Source organism: Pleurodeles waltl, chromosome 1_2 (assembly GCF_031143425.1).
Source record: "Pleurodeles waltl isolate 20211129_DDA chromosome 1_2, aPleWal1.hap1.20221129, whole genome shotgun sequence".
NCBI lineage: Eukaryota > Metazoa > Chordata > Amphibia > Caudata > Salamandridae > Pleurodeles > Pleurodeles waltl.
In genome coordinates, this window is record NC_090437.1 from 882,045,605 (window position 1) to 882,067,708 (window position 22,104).

The 22,104-nt window shown below is 42.0% G+C and overlaps 1 protein-coding gene across 1 annotated transcript in view; it reads left to right on the top strand.

Annotated features, from left to right (window-relative positions):
- Nucleotides 1–22,104, top strand: part of TRAPPC11 (trafficking protein particle complex subunit 11) — a 550,973-nt gene that overhangs the window by 140,355 nt on the left and 388,514 nt on the right. The window contains exon 18 of the mRNA XM_069199334.1: nucleotides 788–918. Within this exon, the coding sequence (XP_069055435.1) occupies nucleotides 788–918 (131 nt within the window). The remainder of the gene's footprint in view (nucleotides 1–787; nucleotides 919–22,104) is intronic.

Here is a 22,104-nt window from a genome sequence, read left to right on the forward strand (position 1 = left end):
GCCAAGTCTTCTTCTTCAGCATTAGCACTGGGAGTTCCTAATGCTGAAATCAGCAGAGCCGAAACCTGGGAGGTCTCTTATCCATTCCTTCTTTTGCTCTCCACTACTGCTTAGACTCAGAAGTGAATCAGACACATATTTTACCTTCTCTCGCCTCCAAGACTTCTAGTCGGACCATCGCTTCCAGATGCTCCTCCGAGGGTAGGAATGTGCTTAAAAAGGAAACTTTACTTACCTTCAGTAACCATCTTTCTGTTGGATACTCTTCGTACAGGCAGGTTTCTTACTGGTGCAACTCCTCCCTGTCTTGAAGGGTACATAAGGTTCCAGATTGTTGTGTTGCAATGCACCTCTAAAGAATTCATGCCATTCTCATCCTTTCACCTTGTTGATATTTTAGAAAGGATGGGAAACTTGCATCAACATGTGGCAGGAGGGTGGTGCTTTTTTGCTCCAGTGATGCCACAATGGTGGTGTTTTTGATATCGATGTGGAGCTTGCTTCTTCTTCTGCTGTGAAAGAGTTACAGGAAATGTTTCTGTACCCGATTTATGCCTCAGATAGTCAAAGGGTGAGGAATCTGTAGGTAGAGTAGCTACCTGAAAGATTGTTATCAAAGGTAAGTAAATTTTTCTTCTAGAAGTACATTGCCAGCAGTTGGATATGGTTAATACCAATCTAAATGTGAACTAAACCTAGTTTTGTGAAGTATATTATACAGGGTTTAAAGTATAATTCCAAATTGTATTGGCTTTCAGCATGACTGTAGCGTTTGCTTTCTTTTTAGTGCAATGCAAAGCCAGGTTTCTATCTCCAAGTTTCCATGTGGATGTACCTGTTCAGTTTCATTTGTATCTTAAAGCTGACTGTCCTCATCCAATCCGGTTTTCCAAACTTTGCATCGGCTTCAATAATCAGGTAATCATGTAAATCTTTTTATATTAAAATGATAGTTCCATGATTTTTGATTAGATTAATTTGGTGGTTCGAGTTTCGTTTTACTTGCGCCCAGTGCTAGAAATGCACTGAAATTTAATTTTAGGATGTTCATGCAATGAAACTAGAGCAGGACGTAAATTATTTAAAAAGCATTGAGCTGGGTATTTGTTCTTCAACTGGTGTGGCTCAGTGCTGTTCTACATTGCACTCTGGTGCTTTCAGGACTATATTGTGATAGGTGTAAAAAAAATAAAACTACTGTATGAAATAGCAAAAACTTAGAAAGTACTGTTGCTCGGATGATGATGATGTTAGAGGTGAGTCAAGATACTCAAGAGTGCGTATTTCCTGCTTGAAACACTGAGATGGCAATGGTTAATGTGGCAGTGCAGAGTTGAGGTACCAATCAAATCATTGACTGAGTGGGGAAAAATCCAAAGAACTTGATGCGCATAAGAGTGACTTTTCATGTCATATTCACTGTGGATTCCCAGCCTGCTGTGAAATATTTTGAATACATATCTATAAACTGGATGAAAAGCTATTAATGGCAAATGAATACAGTTCCAAGTGTAACTTATTTTTTCCTGTATAGATTCATATTTGAGAATGTGCCTCCACAGTGGGATGATCCCAGAAAACTTTTCAACACTCTTTAAATTGCATTTTGCAGTGCATCAGTGCTTTAAATACTAATGCTATACATAGGAATACATTTATATGTTGCCAACCGGCCCTGTTCGTTCAAGAGGCAGGCTCAAAATATCTGTGGTGGAGGAGGTCCGAGAATGCAGTACATTTGCTGCATCTCCGATTTTGTTTTTTTTGTTGGAATATCATCTTCCCGAGTTAATAGGTTATGCTGCTTCTAACAGTTGCATTTTTGTGATGGGCAGTTTCTTTCATGGTATTTGGCTTTTTACTGCAAATTTGCATCAATTAAAAGAGTACTTGAAATACGGCGCTTTCTTTTTCAATACCCATTTGTATGTTTTCACAGAGGTAAAGCGGTGCTTAAAAGTCCAAAATTCTTTCATTCAGAAGTCCAACTCTAATAAAATAGTCTCACAGGTGGTGCTTCCAAACTGATTGCGTTCGGCTGATAGAATGTTGTTCACCCTCCAAGCCAGACAACTTGGATTTAGCTAGGAACAGATCTAAACTCTTTAGAACCTTGACCTGGCTTTTTTGTGTCTTATCAAAAAATAAATCTAGGCCAGAATATCAAAGCTCGTTATTGACATTTCACTACATTAATATCTGTGTCACACTGGCCAAAAGACCATTGCTGCAAAGGATCACAACCCATACCACAAAAGCTGAGAAAGACCGCCTCATGAAATGCTAGAGCTGTAGAGCGCATACATTCACAAGTCTCTGGTTCTTGGACTTTGATGCGTAGTCAGCTTCACAAATCAATTAAGCTGTTACTTGAAATCTCTTCAAATTAGGAAATTCTCTCTTTTACCTTCATCCTTAAGGCAGCGTAAAATACTATTCAGCAAAGCATGTGATTCTATGAAAGATTAATTCCTGGACGAGTAGTAATTACTTTAAATGTATAGAAAAAGAAGGCCTTCCCTCTTAAGCCCCTTACAGCACTTTGTACCAGCAGTTACCTGCCAGAGCCAGTTCTTTTTTCCAGCTTGCTACAGCCGGATCTATAAAGACGTAAAATTTCACACCTTTGGAAAACATCTTTATTTTTTTGGCAGGAAATATTTTTTCACAAATTTCTCTGGAGCTCTTTTCATTTCTACTGTTGAGGGAACTATTTTTCTTACTCTTGACTGATATTCTTTAGTCAAGATGCCATCCTTATTCACCAGCTACCTTTCATGTGAAAGGAAGAAGGCAGCTACTGATGCCCACAAGGTGTGTGTGATTTGCCTACTGGTGTCCCATTCAGTCCAAGGCTGTGACTTTGGAAAGGGGAAAAACTATTAAAAAAGGACACTCAAAGACAGGGGAGGCATCCGACTGAACGGCATGGTGCAGGATATTAAGATGGATTAGGAGAGACGAAAGAGGAAGAAACTAGAAACATCTGCCTCTCATTCAACCTCTGTAATTGTGCCTCCATGTGAGAAAGGCTCCCATAGAGAGAGATCTACAGAAAAGAAAACACCTGGCAAACCCTTCCAGCTGAGTATAATCATCACCATTGAGACTTGCAGGGTTCCATTCGAATGGCTCAGCTCTGATCTGCTTGTTAGGAGATGGATCAGCTATGACTCATCATCACTGACTACATTCAAGATCTTAGTTGTCAGTACATTAATTATCTACCCTGATACTATCACTGCCTCTCCCAGTGTCGACTAAGCGGGTAGATGGATGTCAACTCATTTAGTGCCATGGAGTAGAGCATGATTGATGTCGACACGTCCGTCTTCGACATAAAAGAGACCTAGCTCATCAATGTCAAAAGACTTAGAATTAAGTCAACACATTCCACATCAACATAAAAAAATCTCAAATTATATTATCACCACCAAGTTGGTCCATGTCTCCTTCAAATTAATACAATACATACCACCCCCAGTAAGCAATAAGGATAATAAATTACAGTTTTATGAAGTCATTGCTTAACAATGGCAGAAGATTCAAACCTGACCCATGTCTATTTTGGCCATTGAGGCCAATAATCCCATTTGAGGACCCAGTTCAAAAGCCTCTGTAGCCCTTGACTTTTCACAAGTTGAGAAGACCTTAAAGTTGACGTCCATGTCTCCTCTGAGGAATTGGAATCCTCTGAGGAATTGGAATCCTCCCTTTCGTCCCTAATACTCTCAATCTCACTCTATCTTTTTAAACAGATATGTTATACTCCTCCTATGCACCTACTTCTTTGGCACATTTTCCTTGTAGAGAGTCTCATGTAGATGACATCCTAACATTTGAAGATGCTCTGACTAGAGGAGCAGTGAAATTAAACCTCTCATTCAATACTGTGCATCCAGCAGTTTCTGTAATATTAGAAATGCTCCAACCAAAGTCTGCTCCTAAACAACTTTTACCTCTAGTCTTTGGTGTTTTAGAAGTTGCAGAAGCAAAATTCCTGACCCCTTCAACGGGTAAAGTGGCGGCCCTATGTCTTCTGAAAAAATGTAATCCTCATCAGCAAGAACATGAATTTCTTAAAAAGGATCCTAAACTGGACTCGGTCACATCGATCAGGAGAGAATATGCTTCATTCTAAGAGTCAGCTGCTCCTCCGGAGTGAGAAAGCACAAGGTTGAACACAACAGGAAGGACAATGTGTCGGACACCTACTACACATTTTAAAAAATGTCAGTGCTACGAACCTCCTTTTTAAATTACACAGGAAATAGGTGCCAGCATGATATCTTTTGTCTCTGATTTACTGTTGCATAGACAACAAGATTTCATGGAGTTGCTGAAATAAGGTCCTTTTGGGTCTAATCAAATTATAAGCACTGTTGTGCACTCAGCAGAACTTTTGGCAACTACCTGTTGCCATGGAATCTCGCTCAGAAGATCCTCCCAACTTTGTCAATTGTCTTTGAAACTCGAGGTGCAACGCAGATTGCAAACTTGCTAAAACCAATGGGGTATTTCAACTTTTATCTATTTGCCACCGCTCAAAAAAAAAATGCTGAAACTTCGCATCTAGAGCACCAGATATAAACGCAGTGACCAATGCTGTTTTGATCAGTTGGTCAACTCCATTTGTCTGTGCCTTTCCACCAATTCCACTGATATCAACAGTGATCTTCAAACTACGATATTCTAAAATGAAAATGATTCTGATGGGAGCACCCATCATGCTCTGTGGCTGAGAAGTCTTGTGGTCAGCCGAAGGCATCTGCCATATTCATCCTGTGCACATTAAAGAGTGACTGGGGTGGTCGAGCCCGAAGAGATCTGGTTGTTCAGCGGCATTTGACTCTTATCATTGTGGGCACCATTGCATGTTCTCTAGCGCTACAAAAAAACTTTCCCACGCCTGTTTCCGTCCAGCACCTGGGGCTCGGCAAGGACTGGTAACACGGCAGGGGGGCCTGTGCACACAAACTGACATGGCATAAGCATAGGCCTAAAAACACGATAGCTGAAGGCAAGATTAAAGAAAGGTGCAGCGGCCAGGGTGGTGAGCGAACAGGCAGGCCAAACAGCAGAATGAGCACAGGTGCAATTTGGGGGCCAGCCTGTAAATAAATGGTATAGTTGAAGAAATTGCTGAGAGCCAAAATATTATATGCTGCTGCCTTGCTACTTTAGTGGACTACGAATGCCCTGTGTAGATTGTCTAGGGAGTTTAGCAGTCTGGGGCGGACACAATAGGAACCCCCAAGGTAGAAATAACGCAGGAAGATTACCAAGGGGGTCTGGATAGCGACAGATGAGGCTTGTGACCCCTTGGGGCTCTCTGGCGATCGTTCTACTCTGCTTGTGATTTCAAATTCATGCTTTGCCTCACAAATTGCTGTAAACCGTTATCAGGCATAAATGATGCAATATTTAAGAGACAGTTCGGCTTAAGCACGCCCTCCTGGGAAGATCTTAAGAAGTATGAAACATCTTAATCATCTTGCAGCCAGTATGACACAGGGGACCAAGACTACGGTAATGGCGCTACAGATTTTCTCAATGGAGCAACTTCTCGCTCAGCTGCCTAAGGAAGTCGAAGCACAAGCACAAATATTGACAACACAGTGCAACCTCTGCAGTATCGGCTAATGAAAGCAAAATAGACCCAGTTAACTTTATTATACCGATGTCTATTCCGGATTGGTCCTTAGTGGAGGAAGAAACAAAACGAGGGAAGGCCCTCAATAACCATCCAGTAGCAAACTTTGACACTGTAAGAGCTTCATCTGATGCTGCAGTATCTAAAGGTCGGCCTGCCTATCCCATGTTTTCATGTGTTAACCTGGAGGGGAAGCCGTGTAACTCCACTGTATCTGGGCTAAGACTTAGATAAAAACTAAATATACAGGTGAGATAGATACATTTTGATATCAATCCTAAATGAGAAAACAAATTACTCACTGAAAGACATTAATTGTCTGTTTTATTTTCCAAACTATTTGTCAGTTCCTTTGTTACTCTACTTTGCGACCAGTCAACATATGTTTTGAACTTCTTTATATGTTAAACCTCTTTATATGTATTCTTAAATTTAACACACCAACAAAAACATAAAATAGACATACTTATAACAAAATGAAAACTGAAGATTATAACACATTTACAACAATTTGTTTTTTTTTTAAGATTGCTTTCTTAAGCATTAGAGTCTTTTTTTTCGTACAAGCTGCTGCTCTTTCCTGGCTGGCTGTCCACTGTAGTTGAGTTAATGTCAATGGGTATCATCTTTTTAGGTTAAATGTTCATCCTATATGCGTCTGATACCATCTGTTTCCTTTTCGATCATTAATTTGAAAATTCTAGCAACATTCCTCCAAGATATGCGTTGTCACCGCGGTTCGGCCTTTTGTAGTTTTCTGGCCTCCTCAGGACATTAAGCTCAGTGCCTTGTCTTTTATGCTATTAGGAGACATCCTTTCTATTAATGAGTTTTCTTCATTATTTGCATCGGATTAAATGGTAAGTCGCAAGTCGTGGCAAAAATGTTTTGAAAGCTGGCTGTCACATGAAGTCCAGCTTAAGCGTACAGCTGTGTCTGCCGCATGTCTCCGTCAGCGTGTGCTTCATGTTTTCAGTCATTTGCACTAAGGGACTACAGAAGGAGGCCTTTGATTTGACGAATGCACAAAATCAACCAAGCATGGACAGCACAGGAAGCAAAAGCACAAAAGCAACACAGCAGACTCCGGCATATCTGCTAAATGTTATTCTTCACTTAAGTTTGCAGATGGCCTTGTAGACTTCTATGGAGACATGGTGTAATCCCGGGGAAGACCGGCAGCACCCACAAGCACAGGTGACTGCAGCACTGCAAACTTCTGGGCCATGCATAACCCAGATGAGCCCGGCAGAGGCAATGTTAAACCACATATTAGATCAACTGAGTGTTATGAAGATTGCCCAAGAGGAAGCTCATAAAAAGACCAACAAGCAGTTGACTTAGATTAATGTCAATATTCAACTGCTTACATCAAGGGTCTCCCAAGTGGAGAAAATGGTGTGTGCTCTAGAGGACTTTAAGCCCAACCAGGAATGCACAACTTCTAAACTTCAATAAGAATTGGCTGAACTGCAAATGAAGTTGGGTGATGTAGAGAACATGTCCTGTCACTCCAATTCGCACTTCACTTGGATACCCGAGGGTTGTGATAACGGTCAGACATTCACCAGATTAATCACCAAACTTATTAATAAATATGTGGACCTCAATGGCACTGCCGAGAACAGGGATATCATCATCACATGGGCACACCCTGTACAACAGCCCTCCGATTCCAAATACCAATTGTCCATTTGTGTGAATTTTGGTGACTTCTGAATCAAAGAGCGTATTTTTCTAACTCTACTTGGGACAAAACGTATCATGCAGTGGATAACTTTTTTCTTTCAAAATTATTTCAGGTATGTCAATTCTTGTCACCAGTCGGCACAAAGAATTTGAGGTTTTGATCTAAAATTTCAGGAACCAAGGGGGTCCGGCAGGGATCGTCCAGCAGTCCAAGCTGGAAGTGTTATATGAGACAATCACAAATCTTTTACTCAGTCGACCAAATGAAAGATATTTTATCTTCTGTTCAAAAGGCCTAAGTAAAGGATTGGGGTGTGTGGTGGAACCGTGCAGTTCATGATGTAATGCCCTAACACAAGCAATGGTTATATGTTGGTTAGGGTGACAAGATGTCCCGGATTTCCCCGGACAGTCCCGGTTTTTAGAGGACTGTCCCGTTGTCCTGATGCTTCTCTTAATTTTAAACAAATGTCCCTGTTTTGGGGAAAACGTCAGATTATCTAGGGAAGCATAAGTTAAAGGTATGCTCTCCTTTAACAGACGCCTACAAAGTATGCAATAATTAAAGTAATTTATCTGTTACTGTCAGGCAACACAGTCCCCTGTCTGCTCCCAGCAGAGAGACGGAGTGGGGAGCAGAGAGAGGTGAGTGGAGGCGGGTTGGGGGTGCACGGTGGGAGGTCAAGCCATAACTAATTTTATATGTGTAGTCTTGTAAGTGTGTGTGTATCTATATGTAAACACACACACATGTATAGGCACACATTCACAAAGCTACTCAAAAAAACGGGACATGCCAGATATAAAAGAGAGTGAAAAGTCTTTAGTCCTTCTTTTATGTCTGACCTGTCCCGGTTTTTGCTCCTCAAAATCTGGTCACCCTAATGCTGGGTTTCACAGGCTACATATTAGAGGCTATTTTGCGTACCGGCACGCCTTCAATCACCGCAGTGGGCAGTCTCATGAGTGCCATGGCAGTGCACTCATTTGGGTTTTGGATGGGGGAAAAGGAGGTGGTGGCAGAGGGGGTTGCACTGTGGGGTGGGAGGGTTGCCACTCCCAAGTGAGCCTAGGATGAGTGCGGCCCCAGGGAAATAGGTAGTTGGGAGGTTGGGGGTCATTCTAGGTTTGAAAAATCAGGTAGAGATTTTAGTAAGTACAAAAATATAGGTGAGACAAGTAGCAAAGGCACCAGTGGGAGATTTGGTGTTTTTCTTGTTCAGATAGGGCCAGTTTTTCTAGGACACGGAGGATAGAAGCCTACAAATAGGATTCAGGCAGGCCATTATAAACCCCCTCAATGCGATTCTATATGCTTTAGGGTTGTAACTTGCAACACTAATGACATCAATAATCAGACCAAGTTTAGATCTTTCCTGCATGACTGAGATCAGCCAAAGCTCATATAATCTTTCTTCAGGACACTGATCTTAAAACCCAGGCCAGACAACCCCAAACTCCTTACTTCATCTTGCATGCCTTTTATGCATTGACTAATGCAGCGATCGGGGGGGAAGCTGTCTTCATTACTCGTGGCCTTCCAAGTAAGGTGGTGTTGGTGGTGAGACCCTAGGGCTCAGTGGATACTAGTTAGTCTTGTATCAGTTTTTATTGCCCTATTGAGGATGGTATTTTCTCCTTGAAAGAAATTTGCAACATGCTTTCTCAACATGGGGGTGGAGGTGGGGGGATTTTAACATTGTCCAGAATCCTGGCACAGACTACTCCCGAAGGAATAAGCTGAAAAACAGACCAAAGGCTGTCCACTTCCTAGTGCAACTGATCAAGGACTTAGAGCTAATAAATCCTTGCCAAATTGATTACCCTAATGGGAGAGAATATATTCAAAGAAGTTCAGTTCAACATCGCAAATGGACTTCTTTCTAGTATCGTACAAATGGGAGAGGAATAGATCAGGCATCCTTGCAAGCCCATTTACTGACTATTCAGTCCTTTTTCTTGAGATGGCACTGTGCGGGCCTCGGGTAAAATGTCCATGATGGCTGCTTGACAAATCATTCCTAACAGAGGAGAGCTGGGTCTCAAAAATGCGTTCTGATGTCAAGGATTTTTTCCATAGGAATATAGGTACAGCTTTAAAATTTGCAGTGTGGTGTGGCTTTCATTAGGGGTGAAGCAGTTTTGTTTAAAGCTCAAGTCAGTAAACTAAGACGTGAAGACGCTACATCCCTCAAATCTGAATTGGATTGGGCAGTTAGCAAACATCTTGTACGCAGTTCCTCAGCGTTTAAAACCAAGGTCTTACAATCTAGGCTGAATCTAAAAGATCATTATGTGTCAAAGGTGATTATAAACCATCGCACTTGCTTTCAGAAATACTATGAAGAAAGTGAACATGCTGGACGATTCCTTGCCTGGTCCTTTAAACGCAAACAGAATTGAGACGCTGTCAAGCCAGGGATCTGACCTCTTAGGTACAGTGTTCCTTGGCCACTACACCAGCCTCTCTACCCTTATGGGTAGTATTTCAGTAGAGAAAATAGGGGAAATATTACATCCAGTAGAGCACCCCGTATTGAGTAGGGACCAACAAGCATCAGTCGTTCTCCCCCTTTCACTGGTAGAAGTGAAAGCAGCTATCAGTTCTCTACTCATTGCTGAAGCATATGAGAGTAATGGCCTGTCGGCAGAAATTTATAAAGTTTGAGACGCAGTTGGCAAACATTTTAGTGGTCCTATTTAACAAAGTATTGGAAGGAAGCAACGTCCCCAACTCCTTAAGGAAGGCACAGTTATTGTTAGCTTCCTCCAGCAAGACAAACCATTTGAGCAACCTGGTTTATATCGTCTGTTCAGTTGATTAAATAGCGATTATAAACCTTTTACTAAAATTATAGTGTTCAGTTAGCCCCTGCAGCTCCAACTGTAGTCCTTTGCAATTAAAGTGAATGTCTGCTTGCAATATCAGTTTTATCTAATACCAATTTTTTGGTGCAGGCAATAGACTACTATTGTAGTGAAAAGGGTGCATGCACCCTTTCACGCAGGCTGCAATGGGAGGCCTGCAGATACACTTTGCATGGGCTCCCAGTGGCCTGTGTGCCATATACAAAGGACTTATAAGGGGGCACCAGTATGCCAAATGTGGGGTGTTTTTGGTCCAAGCAACCACATTTAAAAGGAGAGAGCAGAGTCACTGGGGACCTTAGAGGATCTCAGTGAATACAGTCAAAAACATATTGACAACAGGCAACAAGTAGGGGTAACCATGCCAGAAAGAGGGTACTTTCCTACAACAAAATTCTACATTCTTGCATGGATTTATCGTTCCCTCTGCTATCTTTTTCAAATTATTTTTACAATAACATTAACTATTTTTGCCTTGGAATAACTGGGTTTAAAGCCAGCATTTTCTGTTTTGTTATTATATATGCAGGAGACACCCATCCAGTAATCTAATCATTTCTCCCTTTTCTTACTCTTCAGTTAATGCTACCCCTAAACATTCCTTGGTGCTAGCCTGAACCCTCAGCATAACTTTTAGTTAATGAGTGAATTTTCAGCAAATTTCTATTTCATGTCAATGGACACCTTTTTTTTTTTTTCTTATTCCATTAGTACAGCCTTTCTTTTTGACCAGTTGGAAATAACCTATTGTTTTACTGTAGTCCACAAATGTAGACTAGACGTCTGTTTTTGAGGACCATGCGGTGCATGCATGCATACCTATTTAGTCCTTAGCTTCTTCTGTTCCCAATTCTGACATGCTAACGCGTTCTTTTATGTTAATTTATTACACATTAGGACTTGTTTTAGGCCAATGAATCTTTTGACCCAGTTGAGAGACACCGTAGGACGAGATAGCTGGTCATTATGTCAATCAATATATCAATAATGTCATCAATATTTATCACCACAATACATTTCACTTTGGTCAAAGACATCAAATTGACGACGCAACCGTGTCCTTTCAGCCATGAATAACCACACCGTTGATAGAATTTTATGAACTTTATTCCCTATTAGTTACAATCTAAAATTAGGCGCGTCAATCTCAAAGCCAAGAAACACAACAGCATAGTTACAATATGGCAACTTTGGTAAGATTTCAATAAGGCAAAAATCATAAACATCAGAATATAACATGGCGTAAACATAGATCTGAATACAGCAAAGTGTCAAATACGCGTCAGTTCAACATAGCATAATGTCAGTCGTTTGTCTATTTGCGTCAATTTAGTGATCACCTGTCCTAACCACTGATTAGCATTGGCATGTTGGGCTTCATGCAAAACAATTTAGAACACCAATTTGGAAAACATCTAGCTATGGTATCTGTCAAAATTGAGCAGTTGGTACCTAGAAAGGAAAAGCAAACAGACAAATTACAAATTGCATTGTCATAATTACCCTCCAAAGATTAGGTCAGCGCACAGGTTCAGTCTTCGTCTTCAGGACATCAGTCAAAACGCCATCAATCAAAGTTCAACTAAAGGGCATAAGGGGCACTCCCCTCTTAAGGAGGAAAAGTGTAAATGGGCCGTCTATGGGTGAGGATGGTTTTAATAAGTCTCAAAGTCACCAAACAGAGTGACAGAGTTTCTGCATAAAATCAATAGCATTCCCTACCTAATTCTAATTCCTTTCTGTGACATGGGTTTTTATCCCTTTTTCGTAGTACATTCCCCCGAAATTGTATTGGACACTTACTATACCCCACTATCTTGAACCTATCAAATTTAGCATTTGGCAATCCCAATTATCACCCCACATTAATTCATGGTTCTTTAATTGGTCTTCATAATTGACGTCTTCGGAGGTGGCACATCCGGCGTTACTTCACTCTTTGGCACGTCTTTGGGTCAGCAGATTCATTGTCCATCGGTCAAAGTGACCTTGTACATTTCATTAATCATTTGTTTCAATTTGCTCATACTTTTTAAACCAAGGCACTGAATATGCGCTTGGGAACGGAATTGACATTCATCTTCCAAATTGAAGAAAAAGAACATTTGCAGGGTCATGGCCCTTTGCGAGTCAGCACACTGGAAAAACAGAAAAATGCATTTAATATGAGAGCTGGGCAGCTAAATCTTGCAGCTCACGCGATCTTAAGGCCTATAAAGATTATGAATGTTAAGCTTAATTAAACATAACATAAACATTTTATTCATCATTATTAGTTTGCGTATACATTGGTGGCCATTTACCGTGGTCACAATTCAAGTGCGCGTTTAAGCAAAACCGCTATTATTATTGTTTTCTATGCAGCATCATTACATATTGATATAAGCATTTCATTTTAATATGGGTTAAGTAAGCTACGCTCTCAGTCCCTCCTCTGATGACGCTCGTCATCACACAAACCTTTCCTTTTAATCTTTTATTTTAATTTTTCACTTAGCGCATAATGCGCATTTCAACATCTTGTCCCTTGTGTGAGCTTTCCCAAATTTCATTGAACATTTTATCTCTTTCACTTTCTTCATTTCTCCTGGTTCTTTTGGTCCAATTTTTCTTAATTTTATCATTAATTTTGCATGCCCCCCATAATCCTAATAGACAGGTCAGAACAATTAATAGACCCATTAGTATTTTTTGCAAGTACCCCATTCCAAATGTTGGTAAACCAGCTCCCTACTTTGGCAACTCCCTTTCCAAATTTCTCCCAAACCCCGGGTTCCTTCAAATCCTTCAAATCTGCACTATCTCTAGTTAGGTTAGTAAGCATACCTCTAATCCTTTTACTATTGTCCGGAATGAATGAGCAGCAATGGCGCTCGTTGAGCATCTTGCAGACCCCTCCACTCTTTGCTAAAAGAATGTCTAAAGCAAGCCGATTTTGAAGAGTCATAGCTCTTTCTGCAGCAAGTTCAGTATCCATCAGGAGTATAGCCCCTGTAAAATTTGTCAGCATGTTATCCACAATAGTAGACAACTTTTGAATCTTCATAGAATTCAAGATAACCCCTACTGAAGGGATTATAGCTCCAAATATATCACCAATGACAGCAGCCACTGATTCTCGTTTTTGTCTAGCATATTGTAATTCAGACGTTTTAGGTATTTGCTTTAAGTCATCAATCTGGTAAATCTTTGGGAAAACTATTCCCAAATAACATGTCCCATACCATCCCTCAGGGAGACAGTAATAAGCATTAAGTCCACAGATGTAATAAATCCCAGGGATCGCTGGATCCTGTCCATTCAACATAAATGTCCATTTACTCTGAAACAAAAACACATGTCTACATTCACTCGTTCCCACAAACAAATTGTCCTGCTCAGATTTCGGCCTATATATACAAAGCCTACCTACATGTAATACATCTATAGCTAGTTTGCCTTGTGTTTTGTTTGCGGTGTAAGCATAATCATTTGCATATGTGCACTTTTCTAACCCTTTTTCTAATCTTTCTTTTAATGCTTTGCATCTATCATCAGTGTGATCTAAAAAGCTTTTCTCTACAGGTGACAGTATGGAGGTCCGATTGTTGCGATGTGCATAAGCAGTTCCAAATGTAAGCGTCGGCTCAAAGAATCCTCGAACTATTTTTATATCATGTTCCTTAGCTAGCTTGTTCAAGAATTCAATCACAGGCACAAAGGAAAACACAACATCCAGATTTAAGTAAAAGTATTGCACATGCTCTTGATTATAGAATCTGGTTAGTAGCAAACTACAGCTAATCCCGTATGTTAGAGGAAGGCTATGGTAAGTAACCCCTTCTTGCACAGATGAAGGAATCTTGGTACACACATAACAGTCTTTCGCATCCATGGTTTCCACATACTCATTCAGCAAGCGATAGAAGACATTAGTAGAAAGTTCCCCCTTTGAATTAGTTCCCTCATGCAAGTGTCTTGCATCTTGCTCAAACCTCTCCCATGGTGTTAGTGTTGTAGTTTCAGGTTTTGAAGTAGCGTTAATAGTCTTTTTCTCCAACCACGGCATTCCCACAATCACTCCCACAATTATTATTGCACACACAATACCTATTGTAAGGCTTAACCAACCACACACCTTACTTCCCTTGTTAATACCTCTATAATGAGCCATGTCTGTATAGAATCAAATAGCAGAATAACAATCAACTCGAGGATGATATAGAACTTTTTTTTTTTTCTTCTCTCTCTGCGTGTATTTACAGCGTTTTCACTCGCTCCAGGACCCCTTCATAAAATCAGGTTAGAAGCTTGTCATAATAATCAGGTTTCTCGAAGTCAAATCAAGTTCTAATGTCACATCTGGTAATTTATAAGTCTCTTTCTTGATTTTCAATTTCGATTTTTAACAAGGTCTTTCCTTTGAGTTAATTCAGGTACTGTAGTATTGACCTGGTACTTCTCGATCAAAACAGAATGCTAGGAATTCTTGTTGCCATTCAGATGTTGTAGCATACGCCCATTCAGGTCCTGTATATCTTCTGTTTGCGACTCTCTTTCTCTTCAACCTGCGTTCACCTTGCAGTTCTCCTTCACTTAGATCTTCCACTCGGGATGTATCAGTTTCCTCTGTTATTGTTTCATCAGGTATGCTTCTTATCCTTAAAAGTGGTTTCTCTGGCCAGTTATCACCCTTATGCGTCTTTTTCTGATATGTCTTTTCAGGACGCTGGACAGCAAGCTCCTCTTGTGATATGGTCTTTTCACTTGATGGACCTGCAACTGGCTCAGGGGATGTCGGTACACTCTGATCTCTTTCTATTATTTCCCCTTCTTCTTCTTGATCTGTAACGGGTTCAAGTTCTAACCCGTATCCGTCTACTTCTGGGAGAACCTCCCCTTGACTTAGTTCTCCTGCCGCCTCTACTGAAGTAGGCACTCTGTCACCTCTCTCGAACTCATTCACTGTTTGAGGGACGAGGCTGTTCTCAGTGGGCTCTCCTGCAGTCTCAGTTCCTTCTTGGCTACTTTCTGGCCCTGAGACTTCTCTTCCTGGAACTGTTGTGCCGGAAACTTCAAGTTCCTCGTCAGTTGGACACGTTACCTTCTTTGTGTGACTGGCATGTATCCAATTTGGAACGCCTGCACATTTCACAGCAGTGGTTGTTTTCAAGATTACTTGATACGGTCCTTTCCAACGTGGCTCCAAACACGACTTTCTCACGTGCTTCTTGACAACCACCCAGTCACCGGCCGGTAGGGTGTGACCTGGATCTCCAATCGGTGGCAATGTGTTAGCCTCTACCTGGTGAGAGAAAGAGCGAATCACGTCAGCCAAACCTTTGCAGTAGTCCAACACCATATCATCTATGATATTCACTAGAGCATCCGCAGGTACTGCTGGCAACCTCATAGCTCTGCCCATGAGGATTTCATGGGGTGATAGTCCTGTTTTCTTATCAGGGGTGTTCCTCATTGACATCAGCACTAAGGGCAATGCATCTGGCCATTTCATATTGGTAGCTGCGCACATCTTTGCCATTCTTGATTTCAGAGTACCATTCATTTGCTCTACTAGTCCTGATGCTTCAGGGCGGTAGCTACAATGCAGCTTTTGTTCAATGTCTAGTGCGGCACATAGGAGTTTAATCACCTCATTGTCGAAGTGTCTGCCCCTATCCGATTCTATAGAAACCGGAAACCCGAACCTTGGTATTAGTTCCCGAAGTAGCAGCTTTGCAACTGTGAGACTGTCATTTCTATGTGTGGGGTAGGCTTCAATCCAGTGACTGAAAGCACACAATCACCAACACGTACTTCAATCCTCCACAAACAGGCATCTCAATGAAATCCATTTGCATTTTGCTGAAAGGACCACCAGCTCTCCCAATGTGGCTCAAAGTTACCACAGTCCCTTTTCCGGCATTCATCTGTTGACAGATGATGCATCTGTGACAGGTAACCTCTGCGGCATGTCTGAATTTTGGGTTAAACCAATCGATTTTGAATGACCTGATCATTGCATCTCTCCCAAGGTGAGCCTGTCCATGGTATAGCCGGGCGAATTGTGATAGGAGGCTGTTTGGCAAGACTAATTTCCCCTCCTCTGAGACCCATAAATCATCAGCCCTCTGTACACATTGCATTCTTTGCCAGGAACGTTTTTCCTCTTTGCTAGCACGACCCTGTAATGTCTTTAGCTCATTTAAGGTATCCACCACCCTTAATGCAAGGTTCAAACATGTCATTTTCAGTTTGCGGTAACAATTCCCACTGTTCCTTGAACGATATACAGTTCAATGCGCAAAACCTTGCGCCTTGATCTGCATATCCGTTTCCCATGGACACAAAGTCTTGTGACTTAACGTGAGCATTGCATTTTACCACGGCAATTTCAAGAGGTAACTGAATCGCATGCAACAAATCCTTTATTTGTTCACCGTTTTTCACAGGAGAACCAGAAGAGGTCATGAAACCTCTCTGCGACCACAGTTGGCCAAAATCATGTACAATTCCGAATCCATATCTGCTGTCAGTATAGATAGTGACTCTCAGATTCACAGCTGCGTGGCATGCCTTAGTAAGGGCAATCAATTCTGCCACTTGTGCGGAAAACACTTTCTCGAGCCAGGAAGCTTCAATGATACAAGCTATGGTACATACAGCGTAACCAGCCCTCAGTGTTCCCACGGAATATCTTAAACACGACCCATCAACAAACATGATACAATCATTTTCTTTCAGCTGTGTGTCTTGAATATCTGGTTGTGGTTTGGTACATAATTCCGTTACCTCAAGACAATCATGCTCAAATTCTTCCTCATTGTTAATTTCAGTATTCTCAGCAGGAAGTAAAGTTGCCGGGTTTAATACAGTACATCGTTTCAGTGAAACATTAGGTGACCCCAGTATGATTGTCTCATATTTGGTAAGACGAGCATTTGTCATGTGCTGAGTTTTAGTTCGAGTCAACAAAATTTCAACTGAATGCGGAACCATTACTGTTAGGGGGTATCCCATAACTATGCCTTCACACTGTGTAAGGCTCTGACCAACTGCTGCAACTGCGCGCAAACAACACGATAAGGCTGCTGCGACGGGGTCCAGAATAGCTGAAAAATACGCTACAGGGCGATTTGCACCTCCATGGACCTGTGTCAAGACAGACAAAGAACAAGCATTACGTTCATGACAAAACAGTAGAAAAGGCTTTGTGTAATCAGGCATACCTAGCACTGGTGCCCTACACATACACTCTCTCAATTCCATAAATGACTCAAGCTCTTCTTTGGACAAGGCTATGGTATATGGCTCATCCTTGATCTCTTTGCCTGTCAGTTTTATCAAAGGTTTTGAGATGATCGAGAAGTTGGGTATCCACTAGCGGCAGTAGCCCACCATTCCCAGAAACATTCTGACATCCCTTTTTGTCGTTGGGGGGTTCATTTGCAAAATGGCTGTAATTCTTTCCTTCGATATTCTCCTGGACCCTCTTTCAATTAGATGCCCTAGGTATTTCACCTCTTTCTGACAGTATTGCAGCTTCTTGGGTGACACCTTGTGTCCGTTCTTTCCCAAATGATTCAGTAAGGCAATTGTATCATATTTACAGTTATCCCTTGTTTTGGATGCAATCAGCAAGTCATCGATGTACTGCACTCGAGTCGAGTTAAAAGGCAGTACTAAAGATTCTAAGTCCTTTTTCAATATCTGATTAAAGATAGACAGTGATTCAGAAAACCCTTGAGGAATTCTGCACCAACTGTACACCTTATCCAGGAATTTGAAACTGAACAAAAATTGACTGTCCTCGTGAAGAGGTATTGAAAAGAATGCCTGTGACAGGTCTATAACGGTGAACCATTCAGCATCACACGGAACCTGAAACATGATCACTGCTGGATTGGGCACTATGGGGCAACATTTTACCACAATCTCGTTTATTTTCCTTAAGTCCTGCACAATCTGAACGTTCCCACAAGGCTTTTTCAGACCCATTATCGGTGAATTGCACGGGCTACTCAACACCTCTTTCAGAACTCCCTGTTTCACAAAGTCTGCGATTATTTGTGACACTTTAATGAGAACATCTTGTGCCATATGATATTGCGGCACCTGAGGAAACACTGCATTTGGCTTCACTTGTACTTTAACTTGTTCCACACCTTTTATTAGTCCCACTTCCTTTCCTGTCAGATCCCACACTTTCTCTGTCACTGTTCCCTGTTACTCGACAGGTAGGTCAATCATTGTAAGCATCGGAAACAAGGTGATCAAAGGATAATCCTCATTTGCCGTCCCTGTCTCTTCCTCTGAGAACTGACTTTCGTCTCCTTCATTATCACTATTTGTCTGTACTTCGATTCCATCATTGGAACAGGTAATCGAACATTTTGTCTTGCCCAGTAAGTCCCTTCCCAGTAGGGATACCGGACTTGAATCACAGACCACAAATCTATGCAGTCCCTGGAAGTTGCCGATCTCAACTTGCACTGGATCTGTAATCGGGTTTGTCAGGTATTGGTTTGCTACACCGACTACCCTTATGGTACGCCCCAAAAGTGGTAGTTTCGGAACCTCCGCACTTCTGACTGTAGAGTGTGTAGCTCCGGTATCGACTAAAAATGAGACTTTGTAACCCATTACCTTTCCCTCCACATAGGGACCCCTCTGATCCACCTCTAGGGATGCTGCAAGCCTGCATTCTTCACTATCTGAGCTATCATCCGACCATTCTCCATTCATGCCATTTTTACCTCATAATGGGAATTGCTGTACTGTATTATTTTGACTCATTACCTGACCTGTTGAGGAAGCATGACCTGCTGCTGTCCCATCGGAGCCATTGGTAATTGCGTTTGCTGTCTAGGTACCATGGGAACCTGCTGTTGTACTTGCTGCATCTGCGCTGGCTGAAAACGCGGCATTTGCATCTGCTGCATGGGCTGTACCCCTTGCATCTGTACCAGGTTATTTTGAAAATTCGGATTTTGATGTCTCAGTTTTGAGCCTCTTACATTTTGCAATGTACCAACATTAGTGGTTTGTTGAACGACACCATCCTGTACCGCATTCGGGCACTCCCGTTTCCAGTGCCCTACGCCCCCGCACGCGTGACATGGTGACATCTTTTTAACCCCTTGTACGTCATTTTGAACCACAACGGTATTCAAGTCTGGACCGCGATTTACGAACCCTCGGCCTCGACCTCTCGGTTGCGCCTGAAACCCACCATTCATTTGCTGCTGCTGCTGTATCATCTGTTGGACTCCATTTCCCTGTATTCCTGCCTGTGCAGCCCTTATCTGCATCACCATCACTTTCTCTTTCAGCTTTTTCTGCTTTAACTCAATTTCATCACTACAATATTTCGCATACTGCAACACCTCATCAATTGGCTTCGCTTACCAACAAATCAAATGATTCTTAATCATTTGACTGACCTCTGGTCTCAGCCCTTCAACAAATCTGAACACGAGATGGTTCATGTCTTTTGGGTCAATAGTCTCAGTACCACTGTAATGTGTGAATGCTTTTAACAACCTCTCATAGTAAGCATGTATTGATTCTTTAACCTCCTGTGAGGTCCGGTCAATCTTTTGCCAATCAGTCACCTTCGGCGACACCTTTTGTTTAAAAAACTCAATCTCCTTATGATAGTACTTCATCCCCTCCTCAGAGGGAGCTCCGGTCACCTTATCTCTTGCCGGCTCCTTCGTCGGCCAATCTACCCCTCTCTTACACTCGAGCCACAAATCAGGTGGAACAATAATCTCGAAAAAGGTATTAAAGTTTTCCCAGAGACACTTCGCAAGCTTAACAAACCTGTCTGTTTGCTGATACCACTCAATCTGGGATAATTGTTAGTAAAGGATAGGATGTCTCCTCTAGACCATGGTACATGTACTAAAACTCCACCAGCTGTTTCTCTCATGGGTAGTACTTTTACTGATTCTGTGTCGGTGAGGTTTTGGTCTGACTTAACCCTGTACTGTCACCTTTTTCCTTCTCTCTTTTCTTTGCCCATCTGCCTCCCCATTTTTCGAATGCACCCCAAATTTGCGCACTTTGCAATAGCTCTTTTAAGTGCGCCCTCATTCCAGCAGACCTCATGTGCTCAAAATCTTTAGAATCAAAGTCTAATCTGTAACTCTTTTTCAAATGTTTAGTGTTTAAAATGTCAATATTGTATTTGTCTGCCAGGTTTGCTAATCTCTGATGTACCTTGCCCACTTCTTTGGTAATCTTGGGGCACAAGAATCTCAGTTCTGCTTCAGTGTAGGACTCTAATCTGTTTACCCCCATCGTACCTTCCACTAATTCAGCAGCTTCCACTCCCAGTCTTACAAAAGTTAGGTAGTCATCTTGCCTTACCTTTTCCGGTTCCACTGCAGTCACTGTAGTCTGTTGCGAAGTATACGTTTTTTCTAGCCATTCATTCAGCTGCTGCACTGTAAAACCTTGCAGTGAAATGTTCCCTGCATGTATCACTGGCGACTGTGAGGTGTTTGTACTCGTCGTTTGTGGAGTTAAAACCCCTAACCCTGCCTGACGCATTGCTTCTAAGGTGCTTCCACTGGGCTAAGGTCTATTAAGGACCTCGGCTTTTCGACTGCTTGTTCTCCTGGAGCCATTATCTGGGGAGTTCCTATGGGCCCTCCTCTTATCGCATCTGTGGTCATTACTCCCTGATCACATGTGCCAGATTTGCTTTGTGCATATAATGGCACTGGTGGACCGACAGTAATTGGTAATGATATTGCAGCAGGTGTCTGACCTGGTCCCAAAGTCTGTGGAGCAGTAGCTCCGTAGGTCTGTTCGAAAGTACCCGGGACAGGTACTAATGGAGGACCAGCTACTGGATTGTACCCTGGTATCAATTGTGGTTGCGGCTGGGACAGCAATTTCGTAGTTGACTCAATCTGCACTAACCTTGATTTTGTATATATCGGGTCTGGCGCACTATCAGATTTGTAGTAGTCTCAAGTACTGGGACCTCTGGATAGATTCTCTGTATCTGCGGTGGAGGTTGCAACTGTATCTGCATGTCTGGCGCAGTGGGTACACTGACACCATTCTGTATCGAAGTCGTATCACTAGTCTGTACCGTATCAGTAACTCCTGTCTCCTGCGTCTGGTTCCCAGGACCCATGCTAGTGCTTGGAACACTATCGCTCACCGCATAAGGTGGCGGGCGATCATGTAATAATCGGTCCATGAATTCCTCATCGTCTGAATCGTCTTCCTCTTCCCAAGGTCTCTTATTCTCTTTAGACTTACTAGAGTCCTTATCTGTTTTACAGGAGGCTTTCTTTCCCTGTGACTCTTCTCCCTGAGCTATTGCTGGGAACAATTTTAATCCGTCAACAATACCCTGTCTCCACGTTTTGTTCTCGTTATCCCACCTAGCTTCTGCATAGGATTTTTCTGCCCTTTTTGGCCTTTTCTGGAACCTTTCTTGTCTATGTTTAAGAGTCATTAAGTACCAAATCGCTAAAGCCTCATATTGAGCTGGCCTCGGAGGTGGTTTTTGTGTACTTAGCATCCACCTTAAGTTCTCTAGCACCTTTGGATTAAACGTCCCATGTTCTATAAAAAGATTAAACATCCTTCTTTCTCTGTTAATTTTCGCCACTGTTTCATCCATAAACAAGGTGCAACACCCTTCTTCTCCATAACCATGTAAGCTGGAGTACCCTCAGACGGTGTAGGCTCCCCATCAGTTGCCATAGTATACATGTCTACTTTCAGAGCACTCTTAAAAGCCTTGACAAAATTCATATTTGCTTTTTTTCTTATTTGTATTTAATCAGAAAGTGACTTTAGTTCCCAGGACACTCTTCACCCACCTTTCTCAACCTATTGCCTCCCACGGAAGGCAGCCTATCCGTGCGCGACCCCTCTCGACAACTGAC